Source organism: Phaseolus vulgaris, chromosome 3, assembly GCF_051622355.1.
Source record: "Phaseolus vulgaris cultivar YP4 chromosome 3, ASM5162235v1, whole genome shotgun sequence".
Classification (NCBI taxonomy): Eukaryota; Viridiplantae; Streptophyta; class Magnoliopsida; order Fabales; family Fabaceae; genus Phaseolus; species Phaseolus vulgaris.
The window spans coordinates 8,125,996-8,146,159 of record NC_143500.1 but is presented as its reverse complement, the minus strand read 5'-3'; the positions used below and the strand labels follow the sequence as shown (position 1 = coordinate 8,146,159).

The 20,164-nt window shown below is 33.0% G+C and overlaps 2 protein-coding genes across 4 annotated transcripts; both read left to right on the top strand.

Annotated features, from left to right (window-relative positions):
• Window positions 1-5,801: 5,801 nt before the first annotated feature.
• Window positions 5,802-10,201, top strand: LOC137806446 (putative methyltransferase PMT2). 3 transcript variants are annotated; one of them, XM_068606582.2, is made up of 7 exons: window positions 5,802-5,920; window positions 6,925-7,576; window positions 7,713-7,923; window positions 8,099-8,393; window positions 8,601-8,972; window positions 9,155-9,232; window positions 9,750-10,201. In XM_068606582.2, exons 2-7 carry the CDS (start codon window positions 6,932-6,934, stop codon window positions 9,979-9,981), a joined length of 1,833 nt encoding a protein of 610 aa, XP_068462683.1. In that variant the 5' UTR covers window positions 5,802-5,920; window positions 6,925-6,931; the 3' UTR covers window positions 9,982-10,201. The 3 variants fall into 3 exon arrangements, with proteins under 3 accessions (XP_068462683.1, XP_068462681.1, XP_068462682.1); XM_068606580.2 differs by lacking the exon at window positions 5,802-5,920 and adding an exon at window positions 6,080-6,263; XM_068606581.2 differs by lacking the exon at window positions 5,802-5,920 and adding an exon at window positions 6,080-6,417.
• A 6,746-nt stretch (window positions 10,202-16,947) lies between these two features.
• Window positions 16,948-19,147, top strand: LOC137806444 (protein PHYTOCHROME KINASE SUBSTRATE 1). Its single transcript, XM_068606578.2, has one exon. It carries the CDS (start codon window positions 17,234-17,236, stop codon window positions 18,746-18,748), a length of 1,515 nt encoding a protein of 504 aa, XP_068462679.1. The 5' UTR covers window positions 16,948-17,233; the 3' UTR covers window positions 18,749-19,147.
• Window positions 19,148-20,164: the final 1,017 nt, after the last annotated feature.

Below are 20,164 nucleotides of genomic sequence, written 5' to 3'. Positions count from 1 at the left end.
TGAGGAACGACTATTGATTGTCCATAAGGCATGAATGAGGGCGATTTCACGTTTAAAAACCCTATTCAACCAACCATAGGATTCAATAGTCGTAGAGCGCGGAGCTGAGACTATGGTGAATTATTTCATCTTAATGTAGAGGTAAGTCATACTAGTAGCTTATTGACCTAGATAACCTTTCACGAGGAATCATCTTGGTTTGTCCAAAATAGGAACATAGATTTTGTATAAAACACTCCATTTATAAATAACAATAACAAGGAAAATTTACAGAGTTATTCTATTCCCAACATTTATAAATGACAACAGTTACGAGTGTTTTAAAGACACAAATCAACAAATAAAGATGGAAAAAATAGTGAGCACACAAATTGGAAATCTAGGAATAGCACTAGAATAAATTCAAAACAAAAAAATTAGAATGAAAATTTTGCAATGCACTTGACTGATTTATAACTTTTTTTTCCATAAGTGATTTGGCCTTGAAAATTTAACCACAACAAGATGAATCCAATTAGAATACAACAGAGAAAATTCCAAGTCAATTCGCTTTTGGTAAAAGAAATGATAATTCAAGCAAAAAAGAAACTCGTTTGGCGTTGTGATTCTCGCTCAGCCTTGTGAATGCGAGTTCATGTCCTTTTCAAATTTATATCTTTTTTTTTCTTTGACTTTTTTTACGAAATTTTAGCACAATAATCCTCACATGTATATTAACATCATAAAATTGAAAATTTTATGAATTGATATAACTTTCCTGTCAACCTAGAGTTTCCAGAACAAATGCAGATTTGAAGAATCCTACAAAATTTGAATAAAATGAATTGAAGCTCAAGAAATTATGGAAACCTAACTCTAATGAACTTGTTAATGATCTAATAAAAAGATAGAAAAATTAAAATTCAGAAAAGGAAAAACACACAAAGGCACAACAATATTTAACTCAAACGGTTACTAATTACAAATCAAGAAATAAATAAAATCAAAGAAATAACTACTTGAAATTTGTAACATGTATGAAAGTAACATGACTTTACACAATTAGGAATAGATCATAAAATGAAAACACAAGGAAAAATATTGTAATGACCAAAAGAAAAAATGAATGAAGACTCAAGAAAAATTAAAAGCACACAACCCAAATCAAATAAAACTCCTAACACACATTTGTAGACGGTTCAAGAAAGAATATGAACTTTGAACCAATTAAAACACAAAATCACAACATATAAACGGTGTAAATGAATCAAAACAACTTCAAGACATTTAAAATAGCATGAACACAACACAAAAATTTGAAGAACAAAAGGATGAACACTTATCTTGACCGTTACTAAAGCTTTAGATACCAAATAATGTAGTCATAGTTTGAATCCATGTAACTCTTTGTAATTTTTGATATGTTGTGGTTTGGTGGATGCATTGTGTGGGTTAAAAGGATGAGAAAATTGAATGGAGATGATGAATTTGGTTGGGGAATATAGAGACTTAGAATAGGTGACACTAACTCCTAAGTAACTACAAGCTAGACACAAAACTAGTGCTAACAAAGAGTGAGCAAAGAAAACAAATTGTGCACAAACTTGACAGCATTTCCAAACTAATTTACAAGAGGGATAACACTTGTATTTATAAGAGCAACCAAAGTTCAATTTTTAACCCTAAAAACTCTTCATTCCTAGCTTGACAAGTGTCCTCCTCTAATTGGAAAGATTCCTCTCCATCCCCATGTTGACAAGTGGTGTCTTGACATTGGCTAGAAAAACTCTTCATTGAGGTATTGCCATATGTAGGTAACGCCCAACATGACTGAGTGCAGCTGCCCACTCATTCATTCCTTCCATGTTGGTGTCCACCCTTCATTTGGCCATGAAATTTCTAGCAAAGAATGGAACTTTTATTACAATGAAGGCATATCCCAAAACGACTAGGAAATGTGTCCATCGACCGCCAAACTCTCAATTACCTTGACGCGGTAGTGTCCACATGATGTGAGTTGATTTTTAGATGGTTCCATTTTATGGTGACACTTCACTTAGAGTTGGGATTTTAGCAATTTATGGTGAAACCTAAGGAAGATTCTCACTGGACACGAACTTAACCAAATGGTTAAGTGAGTGTGAAGGTGCACTTCACAAAGGCAAAGATGAAAAATTAATATAAAGTGATAGATGGGATGCAATGTGGAATGGAAATGGCAATAAGGTAAGCATCAGTAGTGGTCATGGCCGAACCAAATGATGAACCATAAGCATATAACAAAAGCAAAGCCAATAGCAAGAATTTAAGACAAAGACATATATGAAATGGAAATGAATTGAAAATAGTGGAAGAAGAGTAGTTTATGGAGTGGTTGTGAGAGTGGTTCACGCCACTTGGGGTGTGGTAGCCACCAAGATGAGTGAAGAGCCGCCACTTGAGAGTCTCACACTACTCAAGATAAGACCTAGCCAAGAGGATGCAAACCTCACAAACTTCTCACACAATTTGTGCAGAGTAACTTTTCTATTCAAAATTAACATGTAAAATACAATGAGGTAGGCATCCTATTTATAGGTGAAGGAGCGTTGGAGAACAAGTATGAAGGGTAGGATGGGAATGACCACATAAAGGTGTGGTTAGGTCATTGACCAAGTCAATGTCGCCCCTATAAGCTACATGTTCTAGAAAGTAGGTCAAAATCCTACCCTAAAAGGCCATGTGATAAGCACACTCCCCCTCTTATGCTAAAGGCCCCCTATTCTACTGAAATTAAAAATAATGACACCAATTGATGCTCAACACCCAAGGCCTGTGCTTTACTCCTCGTGATCCTCTAGGGCAAGCTAGGTGCGGAGGCAGTGGCTGGAGAATCCTGACCTAGCCCTGTGTCTTGAGTCATGCTCCTAGGAGGCTGGGCTTGGTCAGTAAGCGCACTCTCTTCTAGGTCCTCATCACCACCCCTCATTTGGCCATGAAATTTCTAGCAGAGAATGATACTTTTAATACAGTGAAGGCATATCCCATTACGATGAAACCTTATTTGGTAAAACCCTCAACTTCGATTGGATCCACACAGACAAAATCTATCCTCAAGGTTCCTAAGTAGCGAGATGCTTCTTAACAAGATTCCAATGTCGAATAAATACACTTTATTGAAGTAGCACAAGTTGAAGATGAAATCGACCTAGATCCCAAGGTCGAATTTGAAGAAAAATTCATTGAGCAATAAAGAGCGAAATTGAACAAGTTCTCATCAACAACGCCAATTTATTTGTCTTGCGCATGAAACATTACTATATTTATTTCATTTGAAAGCATAATATTGTAGTTTTTTCTCTTAAATGAATAAAATTAAATTCATTTACAATTTACTACTTGGTTCGAAGTTAACTCATCATTAGTTCGGTTGGTTCAAAGTTAGTTGATTATAATTTATAACTCAATTTAAAGTTAATCGGTCATTACTTCAGACAAATTAAAGTTAATCGATTAAAATTTACTACTTTGTTCAAAGTTAACTGATGATTACTTCAGTCGATTCAAAGTTAACTGATTATAATTCACTACTCGGTTCAAAGTTAACTTATCATTTCTTAAATCAATTAAAAGTTAACCAATTACAATTTACTATTCAGTCTAAAGTTAACCAATTCTTTCGTTTTAAAATTAACCAATCAATATTTATACCAATTGGTTCACATTAACCATTTACTTTTACTCCTGCTCGGTATAAAGTCCATCAATAAGAGACTATTACCAATTAAAGTAAGTTAGTTACCATCATTATTACTAGTCGGTTTATTATCTGACTATCACGAGTTACACTTAAAACAAACAAAGTGACTTGCCCACTTTGTAAAACTAGGATTTTTAATAGTAATTTCATTATCTATAGAAGCAAATACAAGTACAAAAGACTTTTTTTTAAAACTAGGTTCAGTAGTAATTTCATTATCTATAGAAGCAAATACAACTACAAAAGACAAAAAAAATCCTCAACTAACTCACCATTGATGACTTCTTTGCTCAAACTAAATTTAGATACATTAAAGGAAGGAGCAAACAATTTTTTTAACTTATATATTTTTAAAACTTATAATTTAATATTAAGATTAAGATTAATTTATAAAATAAAATTTGAAATTTTTATTAGAATTTATATTAATATCGTAATCGGAATTTGTATTTTATGTAGAAAATTAGGATTTAAATTTGATTTTGTCATTGAAGTGAAGATAAAATTGATGTTTTAAATTTGATTAAAATTTTAGTTAAATTAATTTTAGTAGAATTTTTTATATTTATTTTTAATTAAATTAATATCTAAAATTACATTATAATTTGATAGACGAAAAGTTAGACTTCAACTTCTAGGGTTTTCTTGAGAAGTCATACCACTGTCATGCTCTTGCCAACATTACCGGTTAATTATAATTAATAATAAATTATATACACAATCAATATTTATAACAATTAACAAGATTGATTTTTATATTTATTTGTATGTACTCATTATTTTTATCTCTTTTATAGCCAAACGTTTAGTTTTCATAACCTAAAAGAAAAATCATCTATAATCACCGGTCGGGATAAAAATTGAAACCATTTTTGTTCAAAATTTATAATAATTAATAAAACTAAAATATTTTTATACATATTTTATTACAATTTGGTTTTTTATGTTTTGTTAATTATTTTTTGGTAAAATAATATTTATATAATTTTTTAGTTATATTAATTATTTTATTATTATAAAAAAATGTGATATACATCATGTCTTTGTTTGCCCTAGTTAAAATAATATAATTTACAACTTTCCCTCCACTTATCTCTATCTAAAGATTGTGATTGAACTATAATTTTTTTAATATAGAAGATGATTATGAGTAAATAAAATAATCATTCTTTATATAGTTAAGAATAAAATATGGAAAATATAATTAAAATATAGTCACACAAATCTGTGTTCTTGTCCTTTTACCATAAAATACTATCACTCCACTTTCGTTTCACACCTTCTTCTGTTATTGTCGGTGACTCCTTAGACCCTAAGTTATAGTACAAGTAAATAATTATTCATAATATATATTATCACTTTCGAATGAATAATTATTTTCTAAAATATCCTTATAATTATTGTAATCAATAAAGAAAAATCAGGAATTAAATAAAAAAAACTAGAACAGAGAGAAAAACTATTCACAAATTGGTTGCGAATATAATTTTTATAACACAACAATTAAAATGTCACTACAATAAAGTTAATCTTATACTAACACTACTCATCAACTATTATTCACTTTTCTTAAGTAAAATTTATTTTGTAATAAATGTTTATATTATGGTACCATTCTATGTCTACATGATACACTCCTGTGAATAAATACATACAACAACCCTCAATGTTTGAGATTTAAAATGTTTTAAAATTAATTTATAATCATTCCAAGAATAATTTTTAAAAGTTGATTAATTTTAAAGAATATTTAAAAATAAATATTTTAACCATTTCCAATTTTTCAACTACTTTTTATTTATTGGTATATGAATTACCTTATTATCTATTTATTTCTTATTATTTAATATTTAACTAGCACATGGGAGACTTGTATTTTAAAATATATCATAAACTTTACATGAACCAATCTCTTCCAAGGAATCACAGAAGAAGGACAAGGAACTGGTGTGCAAGATCTACTAATAATCACTTATTATAAAACTGAAAAATAAAAATATAAACTGAAATAAAGTAAAAAAGTACACAGTTTCATTTTCCCAGCAGATGACAAAAGAGATTGGTAGCTTTATCTTTTCATTTTCTCACTTTTCCTGCATGTAATATTAAGATCAAGATCATTAAGTTATCTCCTCTTAAAGAGGTTACATAATTAAAATTTGAAGTTCAAACTAAAACATCTTTACCAGGGAATTCACAAAGGTTAACTTTTGTATATGCATATGTTTTAAATTTATACTATAACTAGTATATCATTTATAGCTGTAGTAGTCTTTTTATTACTGTCTCCTTCCCACTCTCTCTTAAGTGTAGCATATTCAAAATTCATTGTTTTGTTTGATTGTTCAAAAAAAAAAAAAATTTGCAATTTTTTCCTTTCTTTTACTAGTCTCTCTTTGGAATCCCAGATCTCCAAACCACTGCTCTACCCCACTTTCATATGTTCCTTATGAGATCTTAACTTCCATCAGCTAAATTTTCTTCCTTTCTTCTCCTTCTTGTCCATGTCTTCTTGAATTCTCTTTCTTTCTTCTTGGGATCCAAGGTTTAGTCTTTTATGCTTCATTATGTAGATGAAATTGATTTTGTTTACTTAGCTTTCGTGGGTATTCATGTATAGCTCTTAATTTGGTGGTTTGTGGAATTTGGTTGTTTCCTTCAGGACTAGGTTGTTGAAGTTCGTGTTCCTTTCGCCTTGGGTTAGTTAAGATGTCTATATGTTTTTTTTTTTTCTTTTAAGGTTGGTGGCGTGTAAATGCTTCTATTTCCTTGTTGGGGAGCCAAGAGGAACAAGTGAAACTTATGGAGCTTAAGCTTCACACTGTTTAACAGATCTGGAGTTCACTTTTAAACTATCTTTCTCTTTTCTTTTTTAACAATGGTCACTGTGTATTACTGACTAGTTAATAATTTCTTCAGGGTAGTGGTTGAAAGTAGCATGGTTTTGTCAATTGTTGTGATTGGAAGTTTATTACCCTCAACCTTAATTAAGTGATAACTGATGAGTTGATGATCAGTAGTTGAATTTTTATTTTTCTGTATGATGATTGTATCATAAACTTGCAATGTGTCTGTTTTTTTTCATTAGAAGCAAAAGGCATCTTGTTTTGACATGAGATTTTTATACTAGATCTTGAGTGGTTGTTGTGAACTTGTGGATTACAGCCTTGGTATTGTAGTTCTGAATAAGATTTGACCCTTTCCAGGTTCTAAATGGCCAAAACAAGTTCAGCTGATGGTAGGACTAGAAGTTCTGTACAGATCATCATAGTAGTTGGTCTGTGCTGTTTCTTCTATATATTAGGCGCATGGCAGAGAAGTGGTTTTGGAAAGGGAGATGGCATAGCTTTGGAGATTACTAAGACTAATGAAGAATGTAATATAGTTCCAAATTTAAGTTTTGACTCCCATCATGGTGGAGAAGTTGGTGAAATTGATGAAGCAGATTCAAAGGCTAAGGCATTTAAACCATGTGCTGCTCGCTATACTGATTACACTCCCTGTCAGGATCAAAAGCGTGCCATGACCTTTCCAAGAGAAAACATGATCTATAGAGAGAGACACTGCCCCCCAGAGGAAGAGAAGTTCCAGTGTATGATCCCTGCACCCAAGGGGTATGTTACACCATTTCCTTGGCCGAAGAGCCGTGACTATGTTCCATTTGCTAATGCTCCCTACAAGAGTCTTACAGTAGAGAAGGCTATTCAGAATTGGATCCAATATGAGGGAAATGTGTTCAAGTTTCCTGGTGGTGGAACACAATTTCCTCAAGGTGCTGATAAATACATTAATCAAATTGCGTCTGTGATACCTATAACTAATGGGACAGTGAGGACAGCGCTGGACACCGGTTGTGGGGTATATTTTTCATCTCAAATTCCAGATGAATTTTGTCAAATCTCCTTGGCCGTTCTTGTACATTTTAATGTGGTAGCTGCATGCCTGCATCATTACTTTTTTGGCTATGTATTCTTATGTCAGGTTGTTTGCTCAGGTTGCCAGCTGGGGTGCATATCTCTGGAGCAGAAATGTTATTGCCATGTCGTTTGCACCAAGGGATAATCATGAAGCACAAGTTCAGTTTGCTCTTGAAAGAGGTGTCCCTGCTATCATTGGCGTAATGGGGAGCATAAAGTTGCCTTATCCATCTAGAGCCTTTGACATGGCTCATTGTTCTCGCTGTTTGATACCTTGGGGAGCAAATAGTAAGAACTTCACATTGAATACTAGCTTCTAATCTATAATCTACTTGTTGGCAAAAACAACAAACCACTTTTTTCCCATTCTTGTTTCTCCTGCTTCTATTAGATTTTTCAACTTGCATTGTTTCATTTGTGATACCAACTGTTTAAAACTGCATTCTGGGCTATACATTTGCAGATGGAATTTATATGATGGAAGTTGATCGAGTTCTGAGACCTGGTGGTTATTGGGTGCTCTCGGGTCCTCCAATCAACTGGAAGGTTAACTACAAAGCCTGGCAGAGACCTAGGGAAGACCTTCAGGAAGAACAAAGAAAGATTGAAGAGATTGCCAAGAAACTTTGCTGGGTGAAGAGGTCGGAGAAGTCTGAAATGGCCATTTGGCAGAAGGTTGTAGACTCTGAATCATGTCAGAGGAGACAAGATGATGATAGTGTAGAATTTTGTAAGTCCTCAGATGGCGATGATGTCTGGTATGTATGCCTCATATTTTAGTTATATAAGTTTACATTTTAATGGTTTACTATTGATATTCCCTTTACTTCTTTCTACCAGTCATGAAAACAAACATAGAAGTACATTTATACATAAAACATAAATTGGTGGGATAAAAAGCTGATATTTATACATAGTTTTGTCTTGATTTTAAAAATCCTTCTGAGTTGGAATTATGGCTATAGGTATAAGAAGATGGAGACCTGCATTACTCCCAGTCCTAAAGTTTCTGGCGAGAAACTTAAACCATTTCCAAGCAGGCTTTATGCCATTCCTCCAAGAATTGCAAGTGGCTCAGTTTCTGGAGTTTCCTCCGAGACATACCAGGATGACAACAAAAAGTGGAAAAAACATGTAAATGCTTACAAGAAAATTAACAGACTGTTGGACTCAGGAAGGTACCGTAACATAATGGATATGAATGCTGGATTGGGTAGTTTTGCTGCTGCTATCCATTCTTCAAAGTTATGGGTCATGAATGTTGTGCCTACTATAGCTGAGACAAATACACTGGGTGTGATTTATGAGCGAGGACTAATTGGCATCTATCATGATTGGTATGCTTTCATAACTTGAACCCATTTTATGACTATTTTCATCATATACTGTTATTTAATAATTCTCAATATAGATGTAACTTTATGACCATTTTTTGTATTGAATTGTGAGTAACCGTAGTTTGTAAATTTTTAATAGTCAGTTTTGTTAAAGATCTTTCTTGGGTTCCTTTTTCGCCCAGGTGTGAAGCCTTTTCCACATATCCACGAACATATGACCTCATTCATGCGCCTGGTCTCTTTAGTCTGTACAAGGATAAGTAAGTTTTTCTTCCGTCACTATTGAACTCGTTAACTTGTAACTGAAACTGCACTCACTTGTTAATCCTTATTTACGGCCTCATTAACTTGTGATTGTTGTTGGAGATCTCACATCGACTAGAGATAAGGATATGAAATATATAAGTGGGTACAAACCTCACTTGATAAGCTGATTTTGTAAGGTTGAGTTAGTCTTAAAGTTCATTTCTTAATAATTGTAGTTTAGAAGATATGAACTAAAAAGTTGGAACTTGACTATATGTTGTCATTACATTACACGGTTTCAAAGTTCTACCCAACTTATATGGTGCTGTGTGAGGAATGAGGTGGTAATTTTATCAAGTATTGAGAATTCTATATCTGTTTTTTATGTCTGTCTTTTGTTTCATTGAGTTTATGAGATGTTTGGACTTGGCATACCATTAGGAGAAACATTTGTTATTTAGTTGAATTTCGGAATAGCAATTGTGTGTTAATTTGCTGTGCCTGAATGGTGTGTGCTTGAATGAAATGCAGATGCAATGCAGAAGATATTCTTTTGGAGATGGACCGGATATTGAGACCAGAAGGAGCTGTGATATTCCGCGATGAAGTGGATGTGTTAATTAAGGTAAAGAAAATAGTTGGAGGCATGAGATGGGATACAAAAATGGTTGATCATGAGGACGGTCCTCTTGTTCCTGAGAAGGTGCTGATTGCTGTTAAGCAGTATTGGGTTACTGGTGGAAATTCCACAGCAACACAATAATCACTGAGCCAAAGTTCAAATACTGGTTTTCACAGAATTCATATGCAACTGTGACAGAGTGAGAGGTTAAACAAGTTTTGCACAATTGTGACTTACCTAAGTTTCAGATGTTGTTAATTTATTGATCAAGAAAGCTACAAACCTATGATTAAGGTTTATGCCACTTGGCAATTTTTGGAGTAAGTTAGTTATCTAGTACAATGTTGCATTCAGAAGCCAACACCTTCTCACCCTTTTTCTCCCTTGCTTTTTAGAGTTATGTTCATTAGGTTTAATAATTTGAACCCTATCTGTACGTTTTAGTTCTAAAAATGAGTATTTTTCTTTTATCTTAGTTAGTATAAAAGGGATCCTAACCTATGTAGCACAGACACTGATACGACATGAATACAGACACAGATATACGTAGGACACTGATACAACACAGATACGGACACAAATATACGTATAATTTTTAAAATGTAAAACACGGGACACAAATTTATATATCATATAATTATGAATTATATAAATTGACAATAAAGATTTATTTGCATAAGTATGTTTCAGGTTTTTTTGGAACATAAAAATGTTTTTCATGGTTGGTTTAAAATGATTTGTTTCTTATTTTTATAATCATAATAAAAATTTATACAATAAATTAAAAAAATAATGTATTTATCTTTTTTAAAATTGTGTTAGAACTGTGTTAGAATTATTAGAATTCAATAAATATTTTTTGAATTGGACAATTCACTGATACGTGTTCTATGAGTGTCATACGAGTGTCGGTATCTGATACGTGTGTTCGACACGAACACACCATTTAAGAAGAGTATATGAGACTCTGAAAATGGGACGTGTTTACCATATTTATTATCATTCTGTTATTAACTGAATTTCTATCTCACATGATAAACTAGGCTTGAATTTGAGCTAGTCAAATTTATTCTCAACTCAGTTTCTTTAGCACATCAAATCACATTCATTACTTCAAATTAACCCACCACTTGAATGATAAACTAGGCTTGAATTTGAGCTAGTCAAATTTATTCTCAACTCAGTTTCTTTAGCAAATCAAATCACATTCATTACTTCAAATTAACCCACCACTTGAATTTAGTAATTGAAATGATGATCCACGTTAGGAGCATTAAATAGAAATGCAAAAATAGTGTTTAATGTATTTGAAGCTAATAATAAACAACAAAATGAAACACCTATCAGTAATATAGTTTATCTCGTAAATAAATATTTTAGCGTGGGTACTCATTCTCGGGAAGGCTGATACTCCCTGCACCCAATCATTTTGAACTGGCACCCAATCACATATAGGAAAAGACCAAATTATCCTTAATGAATTTGAAAATACCTTAAGTGTGATTTGCACCCAATGTCATGTACCCAACCCTATTCTTCTTCTTCGTTTGTGCGTGAAGCAGCAGTCGCAGCCACCATTTGCCATCATCAGTCACCATCAGTCACCTTCGTCTTCGTTCGTTTGCTTCAGCGTCAATGATCTTCATCATTGCAGGCAGAGCAGCAGTCGCCACGGTCAGCTTCTGAAGTCGGAGAAGGAACCATCGTCGAAGAAGTCAAGGTGCACTGGCATGCCTACCATATATTTTTATCCGTAGTTCATTATTGACTTCTGCATATTTTTATCCGTAGTTTATTATTGCATTCTGGATATTTTTATCCGCTGTTGATTATGTGACTTCCGGATATTGATGTCCATAAGCAAATTTGTGACTTCCGAATATTAATATCCGTAAGCAAATCTATATCAAGGACAAAGTTAAGTTTAAAAAGTTACGTTGAGTGCAGGAAGCAATTGATCGGGTGCAGGAAGTAATTACCTCTCGAAAATATCTATCTTTATTGGATAGGAGAAGAGGAGGATGAGTACACATACATTAAATTCATTTACTAAAATATTTTTAATTTATTTGATTCTTTTAAAAAACTTTTCTTCACCTTCAAGTTTATTTTATCTGAATTTTTTCGTTATACAAGTTTTTATTTTTATTTTTAATTATTTAACTCATTTGCTATCACAAAGTTTATTTATTTTTAATATTTTTTTCTTTTTACCATAATTTTAATTATATACTTTTTATAATTTTATTTTACGAAATATATCTCAATTTTATGTAATAAATTTTTTAGAGGATATATACTTATAATTGTCATGAAATGTCATACATTATTTACTTTTTTCTATAAATTGATATCATTATAATTTAATACTATATTTTGATATTTATATAATTATAATTTTCTTTTCAATACGTGATTCTAAAGAAAAAATGTATATTCTTTTCTATTCAATTGAATTGTCAATATTATGTGTTCTTATATGAAAGAGCCTAGACTTTTTTTAGGTAGAAGAAAATGATTTATCTAGTAAGTTGAGTTGTGACTTCAAGTATTAACTATTGAGATTGTCGAAGACAATGATAGGAGATTCACATGTAATTTTTTTTTCGATGTTAAAGTTAATAAGAACAAAATAAATTATGAGTATATAAGTGAATATGATATTTGAGTGAGTACTATTAGTGTGATTGAAATGTATTTATATACCTTTTGTCTATAAATTGTTGGCCATTATCTGTGACGATAGAATGAGGAAAACCATGTCTACACACCATACATTTTCAAAATAATTTTTGCACGTGTTGAGTAGTGATAATTGCCAGTGATTTGACTTCTATCCACTTGATGAAGTAATCAATGACCACTATTAGAATTTTTACTTGCCTTTGACAACGGGGAATGGGTCGAGTATGTCCATTCCCCACGGTATAAATGGTCATGGGAGGCTATCAACATTCTTGGCATTTTTAGTAAAGGTGTATGCATCCTTACGAAGTGTTGGCGAATAATACCATGTTCTTAAAACTTGTGATACCATACAATGGGCCCTCGCATTCCACATATGCCCCTATGGTGTTTGGCGATAATATTTTGCTTGGTCGTCATCCAAGCATTTTAGCAATGGGGAGGAAAAATCTCTTCGAAAGAGTTCACCATTATACATAGTGTAAAATGATACTTGTTTGCACCTTTTTAGCTTCTACTGTGTTGTCAGGTAAAGCAACGTTGGTCAAAAAATTGGTGATAGGTGTCATCCAACTTGAACTACCCAAATTTACTTGTAACACATAATCATGATCCCAACTTGGAGTGCTCAGGGTTTCTTGAATGAGAGTTTAATGTTGCTCAACCTTCCTCGTGTTGGCATATGGATAATGTTGAACTAATCAAACTATCCTATGAAGTTCTTGGCTATAAGGTAATAATTTTGGAGCAAAGGTTCCTTAGCTTGGTAATTGTCATTTATCTGGCTAGTGATCATCTACAAGTCGCTTTGGCATTTCAATTATTTCACACCCAATTTTTAATAAATTTTTAGCCCGATAATTAGAGCTTTATATTTTGCTTGGATGTTGGATGTATCAGAAGTGAATCGAATGTCTTGCTCGAGGATAATATCGTCAGTGCCTTGGAGGATTATACCAACCTCACTGCCTTTTCTGTTGGACAAACCATCTACATTAAGGGACCACGAATCGTGTCTTTTGATGAGTTTGGTCAACACGGTTGTGTCTTCATCGGGTGGATTTAATTTGATTATATCTTGAGCATGAATTAAGGAATCTGAGCAACTCATAGCTTATAGTGTTGTCAACAAGTTGATCTATGTTCGATAAATGGTATGTGTCCTTGGACATGCCTTGTTTAAGTCAGCATAATCGGTACACATCCTTCACTTACCATTTGATTTTTTTTACAACAACCACAATTGCTAGCCACGTGGTGTAGATGATTTTCCTGATAAAGCCGACTTTGAGTAACTAACTGACTTGGTGCTTCGGAACTAAACGTCTCTCCTCGTTAAGTTTCCTTTTTCTTTTAGCTATAGGTTTGGCTTAAGGAAGAATGATAATTTTGACACATGAAGTCTGGGTTGATGCCAAACATATCCACTGAACTCAACACAAAAGGTCATAATTCCTTACCAAGACTAATTCTATTTCATCTCTTACTAAGCGACTAATAATTTTTCTCACATTTGTACACTAATTTGGTTGAGAACCCAATTTCACATTTATCAGGGTCTCATCAAAGATGGGAGCTCGGGTGTATCTTCGATATTGTGACAATCTTGAATATTGTTACTCTCTTATGGTTAATCAGTGTCGCGCTCTTCTAGAAAATCTAAGACCTCACAATTGTTGTCATTGTAGTAGGGGCTTTTACCAAATAAGGAGCGACTTTAAGACTTTGCACATAACATTCTCTTGTCGTGTTTGGATCTGTCTTAACTGTGATAATCTTCTCGGGGGATTGTTGATGATGAGACATCAATTCTACATGTAGTTAGTACTGTGTGACTTGTGGTCAGAGAATGGTTTTACCTAGACCCCATGGTAAACGCCAAATGTTCTTACCTGAAAAGAGCATTGATCTCCTGAGGTAGAAGAAGGTGGTTTGCTTAACAAGCAGAGTTATGACTTCGAGATATGATCATCGAGGTTGCCGAAGATAATGAGGGAAAATCACTTGTAAAAAATTCTCTAACACTCAACTCAGTAAAAACAAAAGAAATTATGAGTATATAATTGTGTATGAGAATTGAGTGATACTCCATGTGAGATTGATATGCATTTATAGACTTTTAAACACATGTTAAAGTATGAAAATATATTTTAAATAAATAAGAAATACAATTTATTATTAAATATTTATTATTTAATCAGTTATTATTATATACATATCCAATTTATATCTTACATCTGATTTGATTGGTTTGCATCCAAATTGGAGTGCATATCATTTAATCAATTTTATATTATTATACACTTTTCTGTATATCTTGAATACAGGTAGCTACATCATATTTTTAATTATATTTCCTTTTCATTTGATTATAAAAAAGTATTATTAATGTTTGCGAGCATATAAAAAAGTTCAAAGGTGTTGACAAAGATGACGATAAAAGAAAAAAAATTACGCCTATGAAAAAAGATAAATATAAAATTTTATTTAAATATAAAAATATCAATATAAAAAAGATAAATATAAATTTTATTTAAATATAAAAATGATACAAACACACATTTATCTTCTTGTAATAACTAAGGCTAACTCCATGATATGGCACACTTAAGCTTTTTGTTTAATTAAAGGACAACCAACCTCAAAGGAATCGTAACAGGGTTGGCAGAGGGTCTTTCTTACTCATGCGTGATTTGATTTTTGGTTATAATGTGGCCAAAAACAAATAATGAGAAATTTTGTCTATATTTTGTGTTTGGTTGCTTGAGTTGCAGGGCAATTAATACCTGCCTCTTGCATTCAACATATTTCTTTTTAGGGGCTTCAATTAGAGAGTTCTCAACTTCAACCCTTCCAAAATTTACATACAATACCCTAAGTATTGGTGATACTATTTTATTAAATGTATTATATATATATATATATTTATTAAGGTCAAACTCTAAATAAAGTTAGAGAACAGCATCACCAATATAGATATAATATTATATATGTAAGTTTTCTTCTAAACTTTTTAGTTTTCTTTTTTTTTTTCCAACTCTTTGTGTAAGGAAAGATTAATCCATCCAAATCAAACTAAATATAAATAAATCCAAAAAATCAGGTCAAAATTGACGAATAAGTTTTAAATTTAATTAATTTTAATATATATGCATATATAATATAGTATAATATAATATAATATAAAAGTTACAAGAAAATCATTAAATATAAATCAATTTTAGATAAAAAAATAATTAGTTGCTATAGTGATTAAATTAAAGATCATTTTAGAGACTAAAGGTTTCTAAATTAGTTTCAATTATTGGTAAATGGTTTCTAAATTGGTATCTAATTAGCAACCAATATTTTTGCTACCAAATTTAGAATTTAAATAATTGGTAGTTAAAATCTTGGTAGCTAATTAGATACCAATTTATAAATCATTTAACAATAATATAAATTAATTTAGAAATCATATTTTTTTTTAAAGTTTCTAAAATGGTCTCTAATTTAATTATTATAGCAACTAATTATTTTTTGCCTCTAAAATTAGTTTCTATTTCATGTTTGTCAAATTAGTTTCTAAAATGGTTTTTCATGAAAATCACTAGCTAACACTAGGGGAGTCTGGGAGACCACGACGGGGCCGCATAAAGGACCCACCATCTTTAGTTCAAAATCCCACTTCAACTCTTGCCAATGTTTAAATGTTGAACACATGCCGGTCACCCAAAGACCATTTGACTGACGTGGTCAAAGTGGTTCCCAAGACCTAACAAACATCCCTCCATACAATATGATGAACATAATCATGGTACAGAATGTTACCCTAATGCAGAGATTAGCTCAATAGTTCGTCTTAATTCAGGCTCAGAATTGGAGGTCCACTATGATGCTATAAATATGAATTCCTCCCAAGACAAAGGTACACATTTATTTAAACAATTAATACTCCAACCACCAAATATCAAACCTTGATTTGAGCGATGAAGTGTCTTTTGTAGATACTCTACCTCTGAATGATACCAAAGACTGCAGCTGAAAACCAAAATCACCAACAATTATTTGAGGAAAAAATTCCTTCATGATCCATGTATCAACACCATCAAATCACAAATAAAACATATGAAAGATATACTAATTTTTAAAAATAGTTATTTTAAAATTTGTATTAAAAGTTATATTAGTGTTAATTTGAGATTGATTGAATGAAGATAACACTCTTAACTTAGTTTTCTCCTTTATCTCACTTTGTAATATAAAATAATTATAGAAAAGTAGTTTTCCAAGAAAAATAGTTGTGTCTGAATTGAATGTAATTTTGGCGTGAAAACTATGGGGTGAAGTGTCAGGTCAGCTACTAACACATGGCCCTACTACGTGACATTTTGCATATTCCAATAGCCTACATATAGACCTGCTTCAAAATTGGAATGGCACCCATTCAAGCTTTCATCTCATACCCTCTCTTAGAATCCATTTTCTTTCCCTCTATCTATCTACCCTTTTGCCTTTTCCTTGCATAAAGTATGTTCCCCCCTCAACTTTGATCCTCAAGCACCTAGGAAACTTTGTTTCATGTTTTTTAAGCCCTTTTTATGCTCAACTTTCTCTCAACATATCACCTGTTTTATTTCCATGCATTCTTGCCTTTTCTATTAACCTATATCCAAACTAGTTCTATATCTCTTTTTGGCTTTAACCTACAACTTTATTTCCTTCAACTATGGCTACTATTTCATCCACTCCCAACAGCAGCTTTCATCAGTTGCATACTTTGAAGTCTGAGAACAATAACAGTCATCTCTATGATGCCACTTTCTCTCCATATTTGAATGGCAATGAAGGGACCATTGTAGGAAGGCTTGGTGAAACAAGCCAAAACCTCAATCCCTTCATCAACAACAGAAGGTCCCCTCTTCAAAAGCTAGAAAAGAAAGAAGAGAATGGAGAAATCGGAGTGTTTGGGGCTGAAAAGTACTTCAATGCAGGAGAATCTGAGACCCCTAGATCTGTCAGCAGCATTGCCACATCAAAGTACCTGCACCAGAGAGATGAACCAGTGGCTCTAGCAACTAGAAAGCACACACTTCAGTTTGGAACTCCAAGCACTCGCTCTGAATCAACTAGCAATAGCCAGAGTGCTTTTCTGCAGACTGGGATGAGAAATTCTTTAAGGAATAAAAAAGATAAGTGTCAAGCCAAGAGCGTTCTAGCTGGTCTTGGCTTCAAATGCTCTTGTTCCGGAAAAGATTCAGTTGATGCAGGTGAAATCAGTTTTAGCAAAACTGCTACTTATGGTGCAGTTCAAGGCAAAACAACAACAAGAAAGCTGGTTGATATTGCTGCTCTAGATGCTAGCCATTCAATTAAATTAAGTAAGCCTAATGCAGAACTCTTGAAGATCAATAATGTTTACTTCAAAAAGGAAGAGAATTTTGGGGTGGGAGTGAACGGCAGAAAGAACAGTTTGTCATTCTCACCCTTGAGTTCTGCCTCAGGAAAACAAAACCATCTTGTCGAAATGCAAGCTGAACAAGAGGAAGAAGAGATCAAACCAAGGAAATCCTTGGAGGTGTTTGGCTCCCCCATACTGAAAAATAGGATCAAGTCCTTGAGCTTTGATAAAAGGGTGGAAATGTCCTCAAGAGATGGTGTTCCAAGGACGGAAGAAATTGATTCAAACTACATCAATGATGCTGCAAGTGATGCAAGTTCAGACTTGTTTGAGATCGAAAGCATCAAAAGCAAAAGCAACCCCTTCCTTGCAAGGCAAACATCAGATGCTGCTTCTGGGTGTGTGAGCCCCACAAATGGTTATGCACCAAGTGAGGCAAGCATAGAGTGGAGTGTGGCCACTGCCAGTGCTGCAGTAATGTCAGATTGTGAAGAACAGATGTCTGAAGTAACCATAAGGAGTCCAATAACGACAACATATACTTTATCAAATGGAAAAACAAAACCCCCAAGAGAGGTTCACAGAAGGCGCCCTAGCATGCTGTTGGGTTGCAAGAGCCACAAAGCAGTTAGAGTTGCTGGTGATGCCTTCATAACACATGAACATCCAAGTTCAACACCCGAAATTCGTAACAGGACTAATACCTCTCATGTGACTAGGTTTCCTTCTGTGACCAAACTGGGAAATTATGGTACAAAACATGGACAGCAACACCACGCTTATGCCACATCACCACTGCAGCACTCTCACTCACCACATGCATCAAAACTACTATACATTTAGCATAAGTTTAAGATATTTGTTCAATTATGTGTGACTATACGTATGGAAGTGTGAGAAAGGCAAAGAGTGCATCTTATGGGCTTCAAATCTCCACGTCGATAGTAAGGTCAAGGTGTTTCTCGTCTACTTCTACAGTCATATCCTCTTAATAATCTTGTTGTACTTTTCTGTGAGCTTTGATATCATGAATACTTTTCCATTCAGAATCTGCATTGGTTAAAAAGGTGACGAAAATGGATGTTTTTTGTAGTCATGCTTTTGGTCTCATAAAAAGAAAGGGAAGTGAAAAGTGACCTAGTATTGTGAAGTGAAGACCTGAGAAAAGTTGTTGCATAGCTTTGTTTTTATGTATTTTGTTGGATCTGGTTAATATCCAGAAAGTTTATTTTAGCACATAAATGGGATAGTTTTCTTCCCTTTTACTTTTCAAGATATTTTCCTTACTCTGTAGTAATTGCCAAATTTCTTACTGTGTAATTGTCGGCTATTTGAAATAGCACATCCAATTTCAACCAACAAAACTACAAAGAAAATAATAGAAAACAACAGTACTCCCTGTGAATTCTTTCACTGATGATAAGAAAAATGGTAACAAAAAAATGAGGTTATTGACCACACAGCTAAGAGAAACTTCAAGAATAGAATGTCGTTACAGGGACATGCAACTAACGATAGTGACATGTATATATGAGAGCCAAGGAATTTTTCCTTCTGCAATAAATTCCAAACCACCTCATTTAAGAGGTGTTCCATCAGGCTATAATATTATTTCTTAGGTCAATGCCCCATACAGTACTACTAGATATGTTCGACACATTGGAAGGCTAGAAATTGTTTAACTTGTTAGAAATCTGTTCATTAAAAATGTTGAATATGGACTAAATATGATGAGATTTAGGGAATTTATCCCTTCAATATATCATTTAAGATATGGACCTAACATATGAAAGTGATTTTTATATCCTCTGGATTTAAATATTCTGAAGGTTATTTTCGTACTTCATTTAAGCTTTCGGATAGTCATATCCAGAAGTGAGTTATGAGTTCTGGATTTTCATGTCTATAATGGTATGTTATAAATGGTGTTGAAATCAGGATCTGAAATTCATTTATGTTTGTTTATAGATCTTGGCATCTAGAAGATCATTTATGCTGTCCTGTAAGTTTCTGGATAGCTAAATCCGAAAGTGACATATTAGTTTTAAACTAGTATATCTGAAACTTTATAATTTGAATTACATATATAAATATTCGGAAAGTAAAATCTTTTAAATCATTAATTACATAAACATTTTATGTTAGTGTGTTGGATGTGAATTAGAATTGATATGGTACAGGGAGAATGAGCCTGACATTTATGGTCTCAGATTTGGCCACACAAGCCTTTCATGGAGAAAAATTAGCCTATAAACCGGT